This window comes from Fusarium oxysporum, chromosome I (genome assembly GCF_013085055.1).
Source record: "Fusarium oxysporum Fo47 chromosome I, complete sequence".
NCBI lineage: Eukaryota > Fungi > Ascomycota > Sordariomycetes > Hypocreales > Nectriaceae > Fusarium > Fusarium oxysporum.
The window spans coordinates 2,572,302-2,589,293 of record NC_072840.1 but is presented as its reverse complement, the minus strand read 5'-3'; the positions used below and the strand labels follow the sequence as shown (position 1 = coordinate 2,589,293).

Sequence of the window (16,992 nt, the reverse complement as noted above, 5' to 3'; positions counted from 1 at the left end):
ATCCATGTGTACATCGCACTTGGTTTGGCACTACCTTGAGACAATGGTATCACTTGCGCGACTCTGCTGATAGCCAGAAGGGATAAACCATGTTGATACAGCACGCGAAACGGCTTGGTTCCCTATGGTTACCTTTCTTTACACATAGCATTGATCCTGCCTCAACTTCGATATTCACTTCTCATATGTCCGTTACCAGGCAACTCTTTGATCAACGGCGGGGACGTCCTTCGTCAGTTCTAGACCACTCCCATTGAAAGTTGGAGCAACTTGTAACCCACCGCAGGGGCGGTACTTTAGCCCCATATGATGACCATGTATTGTCATACGAAATTTTCTTGTACAGGTACTTGTAGATGAGTACCCTGTCAGGGCTGTGATTCTACCTACCTATGCATCCTTACATCCATCCATCCCTTCCATTGCTCCTCTGCTTGTTACCCTCCAAAGCAAGGAGATAATATTCCAACTGTTCTCCTTCCCAATCTCCGCGAGTATACCACGCTCAGCACAGCTGAAGCTGACTGCCAACACAGGTACTTAGTGCTCCCTGATCTTCAGGTCACATAGCCTGGGCTATAAGTTGCCATGTTAGAGGCTGCAGAGGTTCATACTACTCAACAGATTGTGCAGGGACACCATACGATCCTAGCTCCGCAAAGAAAGGTTTGGTACGGAGTACTGTGCCAGTGTATCACCTGGGATTTTCGCTCAAGCAAATCTACGGATAAGAGAGACTACGATCATATGTGCATCATTGGTGATCAGTGCTAATACCACACGCTAAAAATGGATGTTGATACTCCGTCCCTTCGCTCAGTCAGATTGCAACAAGCAAAAAGGACAGGCCAAGACAAGCGAGAAATAGAGATGACGCCGGATACCTCATGGCGCATACTTCATCTGCGGGCATGGCGGGTACCACGAGTCGCGCGAGGAGCCTTGGTGTAATTGGGGTAGCAACAGACAGACACAGGCAGAAAGAGAGAGACAAGCAAAAGCGCCCGGCGCAGACGGCTTTGCCGAACTTGTTTGGTCGCGCCGGGCCAAAACAAGGTGCAAAGGCAAGCCGTAAGTGGCTCATGGGAGAGGTACCAGTAGAGACTTACAGCGGGTACGCGACACACCTGTCTTTGGGTGGTCATGTAGTCCTCCTGGCAGCTGATACTGTGCTGTACCTAGACGCCGAGCCAACTCTGGGCTCACGCCAAAGTTGAGAACAGGGAGCTGAGCGTCCCCCCGCCCAAATTCATTCTTTGTGTCCCTCTCCACTCGCTCTTCTTGACTGTTTTTTTCTGCTCGCCCCTTTTAGTTTCCTGCCACCTGCTTTTCAAGCTGTGCTCTGCTGACTTGTTGCTCTTAGCCTATCTCTGACTTTGAATCGGTGAAATCGGACCCGCGTTCGAGTTGCCCTCCTCCAAGATGAGCAAAATCAAAACCAAGGAAGCTTTCCATAAACGAATAAAGAAAGGTATAAGATACAGTGATTACTAGGTACTTAAGAAGAGCAAGAGGATTACTCCATTTTTAATTAACTACAGACCTTTCTTCCAAGTACTCTTAATGTATTAAGGTACCTATTTTCTCCAATCTCTATATCAGAACTGGAAACTGGAAAGCATCCTAGATTCAGTACTCCTTGGTCGCTGCCCAACACGCGACGACGCTAGTGATTAAATACGCCCCTTTGCGGCGCGCTGATCTGGTCCAAATTAAGGCAAATTCAGGGAGGGCATCAGAGTGATTTCGACGGCACGTTTTTTTGGGATACGCTGCCCTCCCCCATTCACTTCGTTTCCTTTGTTTCTCACCTCCATCCATTTTCCATCTCGAAATCGCCAAGACATATCACGTGCATTTACCGCCCAGTGGTCATAGCTCCCATATCTGCTAAGCCTTATCGGGAGCTCATGGTGGAGTCTTGAGAATCACTCGATCCGACAGAGTGGCGAATTGATGAAGTTGGAGACGAGGATGAGGTTGAGATGAGAGGCTTGAAACCTGGCACCTGCATGTTGTTCCAGGGACAGCCGTGATCGCGCATCGCTAGTAGCGAACTATGACTCTGTCCTGTCGTTTAGAATTTCCCTGCTCTTCTTTACCAGATTACGCATCGTCTCCACGACGGGATCTCACGAGCCCCGATCCAACAACGGGGATACGTATCTTTTCTTTCCCGACGGGACGGGACGAGGCTCGATTTCCTCAACGCATGGCCAGATCATGGAGTACCTTCAGGAACTGGTCACCTCGAAGTGAAGGGCGTTCGAAAAAGCAGTGAGCTTTTTTAGAGCCTGAATAGAGTTGATTTTCTCGTGGAATCATCATTCCTCCTCCTCGGGATCAAGTACAACATCTTGTAGTTCATCATCATGCACCCAATCAATGCCACTACCAACTATTATACCACTGGCTACGCCTTTCATTACTCTCCATTTCTGTTTGCTTGCCTTGACGTCCGCCTCGAGTTCCTCCTGCTCTTGCATCATCTTTGAGTTCGGAGGCACTCTCTTCTTCAGCTTGACTTGTTCTGCTAACTCAAGCATCTCAGCCGCTGAAGTGACGTTCTCTCGAGACTTGCGCAGCGTATTACTTTGTACATTTGTCAACACGCTTAACACCTTGTTCGTTTCAGCGGCCTGTGTGGCAACTGATATGGAGGTATCGTCTCTACCCTCAATGTAGGTCAAGAGTTCACTGGTGAATGTTAGTTGATAGCACATACGCGTACGAACAAATACACGGACCGCTCAACAAGAGCTGCTTCTGGGCCGCCATGAACGGCTCTGAGAATTGGGTTCGCCGTCATAACAGCCTCTGTTACTTCATTTCTCAGGATATACTGCGCTCTCGACTCCATCAGTTCTGATTGGGCTTTTTCTGTTTCTTCGGCGGTAAGGGACGAGGTTTCCTCTAAGAACTGTAAGCATATACTGCGAGCTTATCTCTGAGAGAAACAGACCTGGCTGATGTGACTTCTGCGCGTTTATAATAGCGATTTCAAGTCGAAGCTCTTGTATTCGATCATATAGTTCGAGGATCTTGGCTTCATCTTCTGAGATGGGAAGATGGGACATTTCTTCATGCCCGTCCAACATCGGGACGTCATTTGAGTCTGCCATAGTGATTCTGAGATTCGATATAGCTTTTCTACTGGAGTTCCTGCTGGGCCATGCCTTGTATCGCAAAACGCGTTGACCTTGACGACAAGCTTGTTACTGATTGTGGCTGGAACTGCGGCTTGGTAGGTGTGGCGTTCCCGCCAATTAAATGCTGCTTGTCACAAGGCACCGGTCACGGCGTCACGCTAAGACCAGGCTCCTATGGCCCATGGATAATCGGTGGATCTTTCGTCACGCGAAGATATTACTATAACTCATTCAACACCAGGTGCCCATTATAGCTCTGGTGATCAGAAACCATATCTTTACTGAAGTGCCCCCTTCTTTTCCGTCGGTCGCGCATTGCGGCAGTTTTTCCAATAGGAGATGTCTCGGGATGGCTCTCCAGGTGTTGATAGCCCATACGGGCCTGCGGCTGGAGGTCGATACCGCACAGTTCTCCATGTAAGCCTCGTCAAGATGACAATGAGATGTTGGCAACTAACTCAGCTGTAGCCTCGATGATCTCAAGGCCTGGGTCTCCAGGAAAACCTCGATTCCACCACAGCATATTGTCGCCTTGACGCCTCATGGCCGTACCGTCAAATTCACAAGCCTACATACAGAGGTTGGTTACTCAGTAAGAGATATGCCTTTTCTGACCATAGCCCAGAAAGAGATGTTCATATACGATATCCGAATAAGTTCCCCAGGGAATGCGAACCTCATCACCCCAGTCCCGGCTCCGAAGCGGTACGTCATCCCGAATGCGCCGAATACGATCGATGATGTACAGTCAATATCATCATGGCAAGAGCTATACAAGGAGCGTCGAAATTGGGCGATGCATTTGGTTGAGGACTGCGGACAGATGAACACAACAACTCTGGCGCTGTACAGCGAGATAGACGTTATCATCAAGTGCTTGGATGCGGCTGTTGCGAATCTCGAAATCAGCATCAAGACCATAGAGCCCAAATACAACGACCTGAAGAAATGGGTAACGCCTGCACTGGAAGAGCACAGGACTCTGGTTGAAAATTGGGAGCAATATCTCGATCTCGCCAGAAATACCCCGATCTCGCCTTTGATGGTCAAGTTTATGACTCGACAAGAGACCAAGAAGTCGAACCCAACTTTGGAAGACCTTATCGAACTCGATACCGCAAGGAAGGCGGGAAAACTTGCCCCGACAGCCCATCGAAGGTTCAGCGACAAGGCCAATCAACTCAACAACACAGCATCTCAGATGTATAGAAGCTTAGAATCGCTGATTGCCGACTTCGAGAAGCTCATGAGCCGATCTGCTCTTGGCCACAGCACAGATTCCGCACAGCTCCTTGAAGATATCGAGGCAGTAGTGAAGCAGATGGACTCCGACTACCGGGCAGCACTTGGATATAGCAATACGCAACGAGATGTAGCGCAAGCTTCCAAAACGGCTTCAGTGCACACCGAACACTTGGTACCAACGCTGAAAAAGCGAGTCAAAGAGATGGATGAGCTACTTCACTATGCAACAGACGCGCGAAATTCTATTGCTTCGGAATCAGCGAAATTCATGCGTTACGTTACGGAAATAACATCTCTTCATAACAACGTCAAAAGTCAAATCAACGTATTGAATCAGTCGGTAGATGACATGACGACATTTGATTATCTTCGTCTCATACACCAGCTGCCTTATATGTACGCAGCTTTCGTCTCAGAAGCAGTTCGACGACGCGAATGGGTTGATAAAGTCAAGACGGACTCGTCTACTCTAGCAAACGAGATGGCATTGTTTCAGGATGAAGAGTCCAAGCGACGGCGGAAGTGGCAAAAAATGATTGGCAGCATGTATGGTCCAGATCTGGACACAAATGTCATGGGCCTGGAGGTCAATTTGCTTGGGGAAGACAAACCATGGCCAGCTTTGACCAAAGACGACTTAACAGATTTCGTGCAGTTGTTGCAAGAGCAACCTGTTGATCAGAGTGTATTGGATGATGTGTTGAAGCTTGTACAAGAGCTTGACAATCCAACAAAGCAGCAATCCAAACGACTTAAGGCGTTCAAGAACGGAAGTATTCATGAAGTGGCCCTTGGCAGGAGTGGTCTCATGATTCGAGGCGATGATGATTTACTACAGTCACTCCAGGAGGATAAAGGTAAATTAGAAAACAAATTGAAGACGGCCGAGAGCCGAGTCCGCCGTCTAGAGGATTTGCTTCATCGACAGAGCCAAGCCAGCCGCCCTGGAAATCTCTTCCAGCCTCAGGGTCCCCAGCAACGCGAGAGAGGCAACTCTGGATCATCTATCAGATCGAGCCGCTTTGATGACCGTAGACGCTCTTCGGACGGCATCGACCCATTGATGCGGCGTATCACTCAGCTGGAAAACGAACTGCGAGAAGAGAAACAGCGGTCTAGTCGACTCCAGCAAGAACTCACAGCGCAATCGGATCATCATGAGAACATCAAAGGTCAGCACGAAGACTTGAAGGGCCAGCATGAAGACTTGAAAGGTCAGATTGCGGAAGTTAACACTACCAAACAAGATCTACTCGAGAATATGGAGGCCCTCGAACGCGAATTCGTCGAAGAGCGCAAGAACCTAGAGAATGAAATCAAGACTCTCAGAGCACGGTTGGAGGATACTGAAGACGAAATCGAACAGTTCGACGAATCAAGGCAGCACGAGAAAGCCGGATATGTTGTACGAGTGGAGGAGCTAGAGGCCGAGTTGGAGCAAATCAACAAGCAGCGACAAGATGATGCCCTCAAAGCGCAAGGGCAAGTCGAGTTCCTTCGCAAGGAAACCCGAATTCAAAGAGAACAACAAGAGGCCCTTGAACAACAAGTTCAGTCTGCACAAGAGGAAACCCAGGACGTCTCGAGGAAATTGAGTGTTGCTGAGGAGGCTCTAGGTGATCATTGGCAGGCCCTGAAAAGACTGTTTACTGAGCTGCTGCCCGAGGCTGCTGTCCCAGACAACTTTGTAGATCTTTCAGATGTGCTACTTACGCAAGCCGGAACGCTCGTTGAGAAGTCCCGAAACTCGGAGGCAGACATTGATTTACTAAAAACTAAGGCTGAACACTTCACGGCAACCATTGCGGAACTCCGGGAACAGCTTGCTGAGAAGGATACTAAACTATCCGAAGGCGAAATGAAAGCGGTTCATTTGCGTGAGAACTTGGCTGAGGAGAAAGCAAAGGTGATCGCACTTGAACAAGAGCTCGCAGATGGTAGAGAGCAACTTACCGAGTTGCGTGCCAAGCTCAGTGATGGCGAAACTGGGCCCGAAGCTCTGCAGACAAGGCTGGAAGAAGAAGAGAAAAAGGTCATGGCCTTGACCGAAGAAGTGGCCTCCAAACAGTCCCACGTCGGTAGTCTGGAGGAAGAGCTTCGCATGTTCCAAGAGAAAGCCGAGTCCCTCCAGGGCAAGATGTCTAACTTGAACAGCCAGTATGAGCACCGAGACGAGAAGACTAAGGATCTTACACAGCGCCTCTACTCTCAAAACGATCGTATGTGCCGGCTGTTGGAGCGCGTAGGATTTGCCATTACCAGGAAAGATGGAGATATGACCGTTACTAAGATTCCACGATCCGAAAGAAATGCTCAGAACCCCAACGACTCCTCTGACCCTGGTTCGTCCCTACGCAAGTCAGGAACTCTAAGCCGTGTCTTGGGCGATAGCACTGATCTCGAACTCCTATACTGGCTTAACAACTCAGACTTGCAGGCCGAAAATGAGAAATACGAAGCTTTCATGAACAAGATTGGCAACTTTGACATGGAGCTTTTCTCCGAGACTGTATATCGCAGGATCAAGGAAGTAGAGCACATGGCTCGTAAGTGGCAGAGGGAAGCCCGATCCTACAGGGAGAAGGCACACCTTCTGCAAAAGGATTCGCACGAGAAAATTGCGTTCAAGCACTTTAAGGAGGGCGATCTGGCTTTGTTTCTCCCTACGCGCAATCAGCAAGCCGGTGCGTGGGCCGCTTTCAATGTGGGCTTCCCACATTACTTCCTGCGCGAGCAAGATGCCCATCGCTTGCGTCACCGAGAATGGCTTGTTGCCCGTATCTCACGGATCCAAGAGCGTGTCGTCGACCTTTCAAAGAGTCTCCAGCCGAGCAGCGAGACAGATTCGATCAACGATGAGGAGAACGATAATCCCTTCCAGTTGTCGGATGGTTTACGCTGGTATCTGATCGATGCTTTCGAAGACAAACCTGGCGCCCCCTCGACGCCTGGAATGGGCAAGTCAACTGTTGCGGCTAATACCGTGGAAGCGACAGCCAACATTCACACTCATGCTACGGGTGGAAAGGGTAAGAGTCGGGATAGCGTCACTAGTATTGAAGGTATTAACAAGACTTTATCGAAGAGTCTTGAGAGTAGGCGTAGCAGTACCGGCTCCAAGAAAGCCCTGCCGTTTCAGCTTGGAGGCACGGCTTTGTTAAAGAATAGTGCTTTGGCTAGCGAGACCAACTCACTCCGAGCGCATCCCACCGACACACCATCCGGCACAAGCCCTACGCACGGGGGACTTCTCACGGCAGCCAATGCGAGCCTAGCACAGAAGGCTCTGGCAGAAGGGCAAAAGAGCGAGCAAACAGAGAGTCCGAGCAAGTCTCCTTCGGGCGAGTCATCAAACCAAGGCGGCAGCGCCAAAGCGGACGAGGTACGAAACGTCGACACCCTTCTTGGACCATAATGATGGGTTGCTGACGGCCAGTTAGCAGCCTCGGAACGCTGTGCAACGGGAGGATTCGGCTGAAAGTCCGACGAAAAAGTCGGTTGTGTGGGATTCTCTGTGGAGTGTTGACTATAACTATGAGAGTGCAGGTAGAAAGTAGTTGAAGTCGGTTACTCGTGTATGTGCTCGTACAGGGCCAACTTTTCTTGCATTTAGGAAGTCTTTACTCTGGGAAAGGATGGGATGTTATTACTTGTTTGGCGCACGAGCAGTATGTGTAAAGAAAGGGAATAGAGTTCAGGAGCCTTTCGGATGGATAGCTAGGATGGGAAATGGAGATTTGTTTACGGATTACAGGGTGAGACGAGAAGGAGAAGGCCAAGATTCCCTTCTGTGATATCTTTCAATTTACTACATTAGACTCACGCGCCTGTCACATAATGTTCACGTTTTATTTAGGGTTAGCAAAAGGTGTCTGGGGGAGGCAAGAAAACTTCTAATTCCTATACCAAGTGGCAAAGAGATATAGGTAAATTTTGTATAAGCTCTAGCAAATTCACTATGGACTAGTTGACCTTTAGACTAGTCTTTCGGCACTTGATCCCTGGTCAGAAGTTTTCTTCCAGTCAGGAGGCTATATATCTTGCTTTATCAATTTATCTGCACAAAAGCAACTACCTAGCCAACTAAAGTCTGTTTAACAGATCAAAATCAAATAAATAAAGGAGTGTTCGCAAGAACTCTGGGTTCTTGGCAGGGGCATCTGGGGACTATGGTTAGGCGTCAAGGCCTGATAGGGGAGACAATAAGGTTGGGGCAATGGACACGAGATGTATCCGAGAAATCATCATCGGCGGTCTCGGCCGGGGCGTCATCGTCTTGGATGGAAAAGATGGAATCTTCAGGACCATTACAGCTCTGTCTCTGATTCATACTGCATCACAGCATGGACCTGGCTGCCGGGCTGAAGACACTCCTTCAACCAATAGATATATGTTGGGAATCCAACTAGTTCGTCATCACTATCATCATCATCACCTTCGTCACTTTCGTCGCTGTCTTCGACATGGCTTTTGACGACAGTGCTTGGGACATACTCCTGGTTCTCGAGGGTTTTAATCCAAAAGTCCTTGCCTAACTTACAGTAATCCTGTCTCACCGGAAGGCCAAGAACAACAAGTGTCTTGAGCTTCAAATGGCTTCCCATCTTAACACAGAAGGACTTGAGTTCCGCGTTGGGACCATCGGTCCAAGGTCCTGAGAGATCAAGGCAAAGGCTCTCGAGGCCAGTCATGAGGGACCAGTCCAGCTGAAGAAGAGCCAGACGATCCGCATCTCGTCTGTGAAACAAGGCGTGATGGAATGCGACGTGCATATTGGCATCGAGTCTATCAGGGAAATGAGAGATGAGGTACTCATGCTCTTCCATTTCATCGGGTAGTTCGTCCTTTACCATCCAAGGAGAAGAACAAACCATGATGTGGCCTCGTCGTTGGCACTCGAGACGATTATCGTTTACATGCAGCTTCTTGACATAGGCATTACGGTTAGGACTGTCAATTCCACCGTAAACGTCAACGGCGAAGGGAAGATCATCCATGATATCGCCGGTGAGAACAAGAAGATGTCCAGTGTCACAGCGAAATGCTTCGAGGTCCGGATGTGGGTTGTTGTGTCGACTCCAGAGGGCTCGCATTGGCTCGACAAGATCGGGATTGAGATATCTATCATAAACATGAAGCTGATGAAGCACTCGATTCTTTTCGAGAGCTAGCTTCCAGCTCAGGTTTGCGGGCGTCAAAAAGTCGATCTCACCGTCGATGACAGGTGCCTTGTAGATACATTTGTGTTGGAGGGTGATACTTTCGATCTGCCCCTGTCCAAACACCCCATCACAATCCGTATGACCTCCAGTGTAGATGAGGGTGTAATAGTCACTGAAGTCTTCACCGCAGACAGATCCACCATGGGTGAGTAAGTGAATCTAGCTCTTACTCTTTTGGGTGATCTCGGTGAGGATTTTCAGAATGGTCTCCTTAGGGAGTGTAGGGAAATTTAGTATGCTGGGGGCATCCTGAGTGTTAGTCAGAGCACTCATAATTGCGTTTGTAGGATGACTCGTCGATACAGTAGTGTGATAAGTGCCAGTTTGGTCTGGAGAAGAGACTGGTGATGGTGGTGAGAAAGGTCTGAGTTTGAAATTGGGGTAAAGAACCGGCAAGGTCACTATCTGATTGATACATGATTGTTCACGTGTTCATGGAGTTGTGCCAGTGTCGTGTACTATGTCGCTACCACTGTGATCGAAGAAGGGAAACTGTTCAACTGCTCAGTCCAGGCTAAATGCCTCATGATTCAGTCTGTCGCGCAAAGCACCTGACGGTGTAAGTGAGGTTGTCGTAGATGCCGGCTTCTGATTGGCGTTCGTGAAGTCGAGCTTATCTGGGGTCATGATGAGAGATAAGGCACATGTAAACCATTAAGTTGAGCTCCGAATTGTAAGTCTGTTCAGTAATTAACTTCTTCCCATATTCAACATATAAGTTTAACCGCATTCATCAATCGGCAGTCATGTCTTTAGAGATGCACCAAGGTTTGCAGCGCTCATTACCTCCCGAACTACTCTATCACATTATAGAGGCTGTCTTACCTTCGAATCCACTGGCATTAATCCCAGCGTCACATATTTCGACAAAGACATTACTTTCTCTGACACTGGTTTCGCGCGATACATACAAGTTAGCTAGTCGGCTGCTTCGAGAGCGATGCCTCTACATTGATACTAGTCGACGCCTTGCGCAGCTGTTGCTCTGTCTTCCTCACTCTGTACCAAGCCTCCCGCCTATATTGCCACTGCGGAATATCACATCGCTCTATCTAGCCCCATTTAAAGACAAGTTGGACGACCAACCCACAGCAGCTTGGGTGCGGGAGCTATTCTGCGAAATATGCGGTACACTGCGAAGGCTGATTGTCCACATGCCATTCCAGAGTTTGGATCCACTGGATGACCACTTGAATGTCAGGAGGACTCTTCGCGAGGGGTTCGAACGGCTTGATAAACTAGAGGAATTTGTCTGCCTTGGCGATTACCCGGCACTGAGCCTTCAAGATGCTCCTACTGATGTCTGGGGTCTATGGCCGGATCTCAAACGCCTTACAATATTTGGGGCACCACTTGATAATCATTGGCTATGGTGGTACATCGCGACGCAGCAGCAGCTTGAGCATGTCATCCTCGCTCGATCAGTGAATGTCGAGGCAGCCAACATCAAGGAGGAGTATTTTCACAAATTGCCACGAGATGACATGCGGTTGGACCGGGATATCAAAATTACCCTTCTAGACGCGGCTTTTGTGTGGAGGGGCGTCAAGACATCACGTTGGAAGGAATTCGATCCGAAGGAACGGATGACAGTCGAGCTGTATGATGTGCCAACATCGTTCTATGGCGATGAGATGCCCAGGGAGCTTGTGACGACATGGGTGAGACGAGGTGCCTTGAACGGGAGTTTATGGGATTGGGAGGGTGAAATTGTGAAGGAGACTGCGACCGATGCTACTTGATGTATTCGTTCTTCGATACCCGGGTTTTCCATCATCATATTGACGATATAGTAAGTCTTTGTTTCCGTTCATTCTCATGTTAATCAGCCTTCATCGTGATTCGACTGTCATAGTTGGACCACCTGAGCGGATGAACACATCACAAGTTGAAGAACATTCAGAAAATACCTATTCGAGCTCGGTAGATAATTAAATCCGAACTCCAAGTCAAGTTTATCCAGCTGAAAACAAACCCCGCAAAGTCCAAACCAATCGTCTACGGATGCATCGGAAACGCAGCTCAAACATCCATCAATTGTGAGGCTCCCGGGTAGCTCATACAGCCTCAAGGGTATCAAAAATGGTGGTCAGCAGCTCAAAAGATTGGGGGTTCAGAGCCAAATCCCACCGAAAGCTGTCCCCAATGCCCTGTCTAGCCTCTCCCCAGGCGGGGTTATGGGCATGTTCAGTGGGGTGTCTACCCTGTTCACCTGCCCGAATGGGGTAGAAATTTTCGAGGTGGAGCACGCTCCGGCTTCGCTTTCTTCCAGAAAACCCGCCATCGCAACGCCAAAAATCCCCGTGTTTCCCCCGGCCGTTGAGTCTGCGGTTAGCGGATGTGGATTGTTTCTCCATAAGCTTTCCTAACGCTGAAGAGAACAGACCATCTCGGTTTCTGTTACATACTCGCTCTCCGTGCGCTCTTTCGAAGTCTCACGATCCGAAAAACTCCAGATTTTGTTCCTCCACTGCCATGTCGCCCTGCGGCAAAAACTTACACGCTACCACCGAGAGCTAATAAGTTCCCGATCAGAAAGAGAAAAGCCTCTGTCGCGAAATCGCCGCCCACACAAAGACATGCTCGCAAGCCACGCCCTGTTGTGACCGTTTGACCGTTTGATCTGTCCGACACGAGCGTATCCCTCATCGTTCCTCTCCCCCCGGATTCTCAATCCCGACCCTTCCGAACCCTTTGTCGGCCACTGTTGAAAATGCCCGAGAAATCGGCCTCAGTAGTGTCCTACGCTGCTGGTGCCTCTCTTGCTGCAGCAGCGCTCATATATGTTTTCGCACCAAACTTCTCCATCGATCACGACGCCACGAGCTCCAAGAAAAAGTCTATAGTCGGTTTGAGAAACCAAGCCAATGACTGCTTTATCAATTCGGTTCTCCAAGCCCTTGCCGGCTTAGGAGAGTTGCGCATATATTTGATTCGCGAAACGCACCGCCGCCGTATCGAAGACCCGGCAGTATATGCTAGTCTTGTCCAGCCAGAGGGCAAGCAGATTGCCCAATGGAAGCTACAGGGCCTGCAAGAAGGACTAGTCACACAAGGACTGAAAGAGATGCTGGATGCGCTTAATGAGCGCCCCATTTACAAGAAGTCCATATCGCCGTTCCAGTTTGTCAAGGTTTTGGAGGCGGCGTTCAAGCAAAGGATCAGCCGCCAACAACAAGATGCGCAAGAGTTCCTGCAAATCGTGGCTGAGCGCCTCAAGGACGAGTATCACTGCGGTCAACGAGCAAGACTACACATGCGGAGACGCGGTCTGTTTCCTACCCAAAGTACACCGAGTGTCGAGAACACGCTGGATAGTCAAGACAATGGTAAGGACGGCGACGAATCCTCACCAGAGCAGCAGCCCACTGCCAATGGCGACAACGACTCTGCTATCGAACCATCCGAGGAAACCGAGATTCCCCAGGACAATGGCCAATTGCCGATAGAAATTGAAGAGGGCTTCCCAATGGAAGGAAAGTATGAGTCGCATCTCGAGTGTCAGACCTGTCGCTACAAGACTAAGCCCAGGGAAGAGACCTTCTGCACTATAACTTTGGCTGTGCCTCAGGTCTCAGGCACCACGTTGAATGCATGCTTTGACGGCATCTTCAAAACCGAGTACATTGATGACTTCAAATGTGAAATGTGTCGATTGATGCAGACAAAGGCAGATTTAGAGGTCGAGATGGCCAAGTCCACGTCCGAGAGTTTCAAGGCGCAAGCCCAGGAAAGCATCGACAAGCTCCAGCATGCCATTGACACAGATCCCGAGAATCCCCCAGAGGATGTCGAGCTTGGCGATATTCGCTTTGCGCCCAAGAGGAGGATCGCAAAGACCACTCGAATGTCCATATTTCCAAAGATATTGGCTATTCACCTCTCCCGCTCCATCTATGATGTGGGCCAAATAACACAGAAGAACTCGGCCAAGGTGGTCTTTCCCGAACAGCTGCCTCTTGGTGGTTTGATGGATCAAAAGAGATACAAGCTGCTCGGGCTGGTTACTCACCGTGGCGGACACAACAGTGGTCATTACGAAGCATTCCGACGACAGAACGTTGCCGCACCCTTCTCAAATCCGAATACCTTCCAACCATCGGAAGCTTTTAGCAAGACGCCGACACCCATAGGTACCCCTATCATGGGAGGAAGACCGACGCACAGTCCGGCAATCTCTACGCCTGACCTCCTCTCAGGCTCGTCTGGTGACTCGACGCCTTCTCTGGAATCTCTGCCGGTCCCACCTAGGAGTGTCCCTTCAGACCTACGAGGCTCGGTGAGCTTACCAGCAATTGGTAAACAGAAGGATCCGGAAACCAGTAGTCTTCGTTCTGTGGCCGCCTCTACAAAGTCAGCTCTCTCCAAGCTTACATCGCCCAAGCAAACAAATAGCAGTTCGTTACCACCCAAGTCTGTGACATCAAACGTCGCAAAACGATCAAGGAAACGAAAGTCAGCAACAGACAAATGGTGGCGCGTCAACGACGAAAAGGTCAAGGAGGCAAAGACCAGCGAAGTCTTGGGCATGCAGAGAGAGGTGTATCTGCTATTTTACGAGCTCGATAAGGATGCTTAGGATCCCGATGAGGTTTATCCAGTACGTGAAGATGAAGGATTGTGTGTGATGCTCTGATGTGCCAGTTCTGTTACGCTTTACAGAGTTGATGAAGGGGGCCTATTTTTCTTTCTCTCCTAACTATTTGCATAGGGTTGGCGTTTCAAGCAAGACAGTTTCGGGATTATCTATACAGTTAGATTCCATGGTGCTTTTTAACAATATTTGAAAAATATCCAGCATTGGATACCTGGGAGTTGATGAGGAAAGAAGGTCATTTATAGATAGGGGCTATCATTCTTATCTATGGCAGTAGTGAATACACAATTAACGGACAACAACGTATTTAAGTAGGAGATTGCTTGTTCCTCGTGCTGGACATCTTGCCCAAGTATAATTTGAAGCCATCATTTGAATATTTCTATCACATCTTAGTTTCTAACCTCCCAATTACATCTGCAATCGTATCCAAAACGATATTACTTTAATGTCTAGTGGCCAATCACAGTTCAACAATCAATGAGTCAGCATAATATGCAACAGCTAACAGATTGGGGATGACGACTTCACCAACCTCGTTGATCGCGTTCCCTGTTACACTTCCTTTTATACATTTTTCTCTTTGTCAAGAGAGCATCTTTATTTGTAAGGCAGTCTCTGTTTCACATAATAAGAGACTCAGTATATTATCCACTGGGGCTGAGCTTGACCACCAGGCTGCGGGTCTTCGCGACAAGGGAGCAGCATCGTCAATCCTTCGCTTGGGTCCAAAAGAAGCAACTGGCGAATACCTCAACCCATATGAGAAGCCTAATATCCCGAATCGAGCTCTCTCTCTCTCTTTCTTTCCACATTAGGATGTTGAGCCCGAGAAGGAATTGTTTATCGTTTCATTGGTTCCTGTTGAGATCAGACGCCGTCAGACAAATCTCATAACTCAGACGCCTTTTCCACCTCTCATATAACACAATCATTTTAGCCGCGATGGTGGTCATTTCTCGACGCACGAGACGTCGCCTACGGTCCATCTTCATTCTTATTCTCATCTCCACCTTCATCATTTATTCTATCCTTCCTCACGATTCAGCCATCCGCCTGGCTTTTGTCTTCAACATCTCGCGCTTCTTTAATTTTCTGCGTGGCGCAGCAACAAACCGAGACGCTTGGTTATGGAAATCGCCACGGTACGCCGTAGATCTCAAGAACGAAGTGGGCTACCTCATCAAAACCGGGTATGGAACGCGTCACCGAGTGCCTGAGCAGCTCGCTGCCTTTGAGGCAACAGGGGGTTTCTTAGGAAAAGAAGGCGAGAGTTTCCTAGTTGTAGGAGATTGGACGACAGTGAATCAGACAGATGCAAAGCTGATAGGCGTGACGGTGCACGATGCTATCAAGAGAGTTATGGAGACCAAGATCAGAGGCAAGGTGGATGATTACCCCAGGCTGGTAAAGTACACAAGTCTCCAGGCAAAGCTCCAAGCAGGAGACGAAGAAGAAGCTCTGAAGATTGGGCAAAGTTATGGCTGGGAGCTTGATGCGCTAAAAGTTTGTCTCTCTAACAACTTCTCTCCACACCGCTAACAGAGGCAGTTTATCATGGGCATGGAGATGATATATCATCAGTTGCCAGGCAAAAAGTGGTACATCATCTTAGATGACGACACTTTCTTAATACGACCTTCTCTGGAGCTACTCATGGGTCACGTTGACTACCGCAAGACCCAGTATGTTGGTAACGCAGTAGGCGATTACAAGGCGCGTTTTGGGCACGGAGGATCTGGAATCCTGATATCCGGAGAGGCGATGCGCCGTTTGTTCGAACACCCGGGCATCGTACAAGAAGCATACGCCGAGTCCATGACCGAGACGTGGGGAGATCGACTGGTGGCGACGACGCTCCAGAAGCTAGGCATATACATCGAAGAGTCGTATAATCATCACTTCAATGGTGAACCTCCTTCCATCACGCGCATCTGGGGTGATCGTTTCTGCTCGCCCCTACTTTCATTCCATGGCTTGCGGAAGCCCGGCGAGATGCGCCGTGTCGGGGAGACACTCGCAAAAATAGACAAGCCAGTGTTATGGCACGACGTTTGGCAGTTGTTTGGAGGCTCAGCTATGTCGGCGCTTGAGAGCCGCCCAACAGAGCTAACGGCGGATCATGTGGGCAAGCCGGACGAGCACACCCGCTCATGGGGCGATGTGAGGAGTGCCAATGCTTGCCAGAAGCGATGTGAACAGAGCGGACGACGCTGCTTGGCATGGACATATGAGATGGAGATTGAAAGATGTCACACGAGTCCTTGGCTACTGCTGGGGGCGGACGGCGCTACAGGCAAGGCATCGGGCGTAAACTGGCCCGAGGTGAAGCCATTGCTCAAAGGCTGCAGATAAATGAGGAGACATCATCCTCTGCCAGCGAGTAAGAGAAAACGAGCTCGTGTTGGCTAAGCCTGAGATCCTGCTTTGCTGTTCAAATTCGAACTGCTTCTGAGGACTCGTCATTGGCGTGAGTTGTCTGGCAGTACCATGCTATTGCTCGGGGCTTTTCCCCGGCCAAATATGTATCATGTACTATATCATGTATCATATGCACATTGGATGCCCCCTTTAGCCTCAAATATCTGTTCCCACTCAGTGAACGGAGTAAGGAAGAAAGCAAGAGAAGCCTCATTGGAACGCCTCCGAGGACTAGCGACCCAAGAGCCGACCGCTATTGTATTGACAACCGGTGTGGAGAGAAAAAACTGGATCGTGGATACCGCTACAGCTCCTCTGCACATGGAGGGTAGGGAGGGGAGGGGCTAAGGACTGAGCC

At 49.2% G+C, this 16,992-nt stretch overlaps 5 protein-coding genes across 5 annotated transcripts; 3 read left to right on the top strand and 2 right to left on the bottom strand.

The window, feature by feature from the left end:
- Positions 1-2,324: 2,324 nt before the first annotated feature.
- On the bottom strand, positions 2,325-3,169 carry FOBCDRAFT_283591 (centromere protein H (CENP-H)-domain-containing protein; the record flags this gene model as incomplete). The annotated part of the gene is made up of 3 exons (XM_031181608.3): positions 2,963-3,169; positions 2,748-2,913; positions 2,325-2,697 (listed from the first exon to the last, which is right to left on the bottom strand). Exons 1-3 carry the CDS (start codon positions 3,120-3,122, stop codon positions 2,325-2,327), a joined length of 699 nt encoding a protein of 232 aa, XP_031042376.2. The 5' UTR covers positions 3,123-3,169.
- A 5,272-nt stretch (positions 3,170-8,441) lies between these two features.
- FOBCDRAFT_211233 (uncharacterized protein) lies at positions 8,442-9,565 on the bottom strand. Its single transcript, XM_054702767.2, has one exon. The coding sequence runs from the start codon at positions 9,485-9,487 to the stop codon at positions 8,702-8,704; it is 786 nt and encodes a 261-aa protein (XP_054558742.2). The 5' UTR covers positions 9,488-9,565; the 3' UTR covers positions 8,442-8,701.
- Positions 9,566-10,276: 711 nt separating this feature from the next.
- On the top strand, positions 10,277-11,724 carry FOBCDRAFT_211231 (uncharacterized protein). Its single transcript, XM_031181594.3, has one exon. It carries the CDS (start codon positions 10,363-10,365, stop codon positions 11,356-11,358), a length of 996 nt encoding a protein of 331 aa, XP_031042362.1. The 5' UTR covers positions 10,277-10,362; the 3' UTR covers positions 11,359-11,724.
- A 146-nt stretch (positions 11,725-11,870) lies between these two features.
- Positions 11,871-14,530, top strand: FOBCDRAFT_211230 (uncharacterized protein). The gene has a single exon (XM_031181593.3). The coding sequence runs from the start codon at positions 12,330-12,332 to the stop codon at positions 14,193-14,195; it is 1,866 nt and encodes a 621-aa protein (XP_031042361.1). The 5' UTR covers positions 11,871-12,329; the 3' UTR covers positions 14,196-14,530.
- A 628-nt stretch (positions 14,531-15,158) lies between these two features.
- Positions 15,159-16,718, top strand: FOBCDRAFT_283583 (uncharacterized protein; the record flags this gene model as incomplete). The annotated part of the gene is made up of 2 exons (XM_059611638.1): positions 15,159-15,719; positions 15,759-16,718. 2 exons carry the CDS (start codon positions 15,159-15,161, stop codon positions 16,566-16,568), a joined length of 1,371 nt encoding a protein of 456 aa, XP_059463820.1. The 3' UTR covers positions 16,569-16,718.
- Positions 16,719-16,992: the final 274 nt, after the last annotated feature.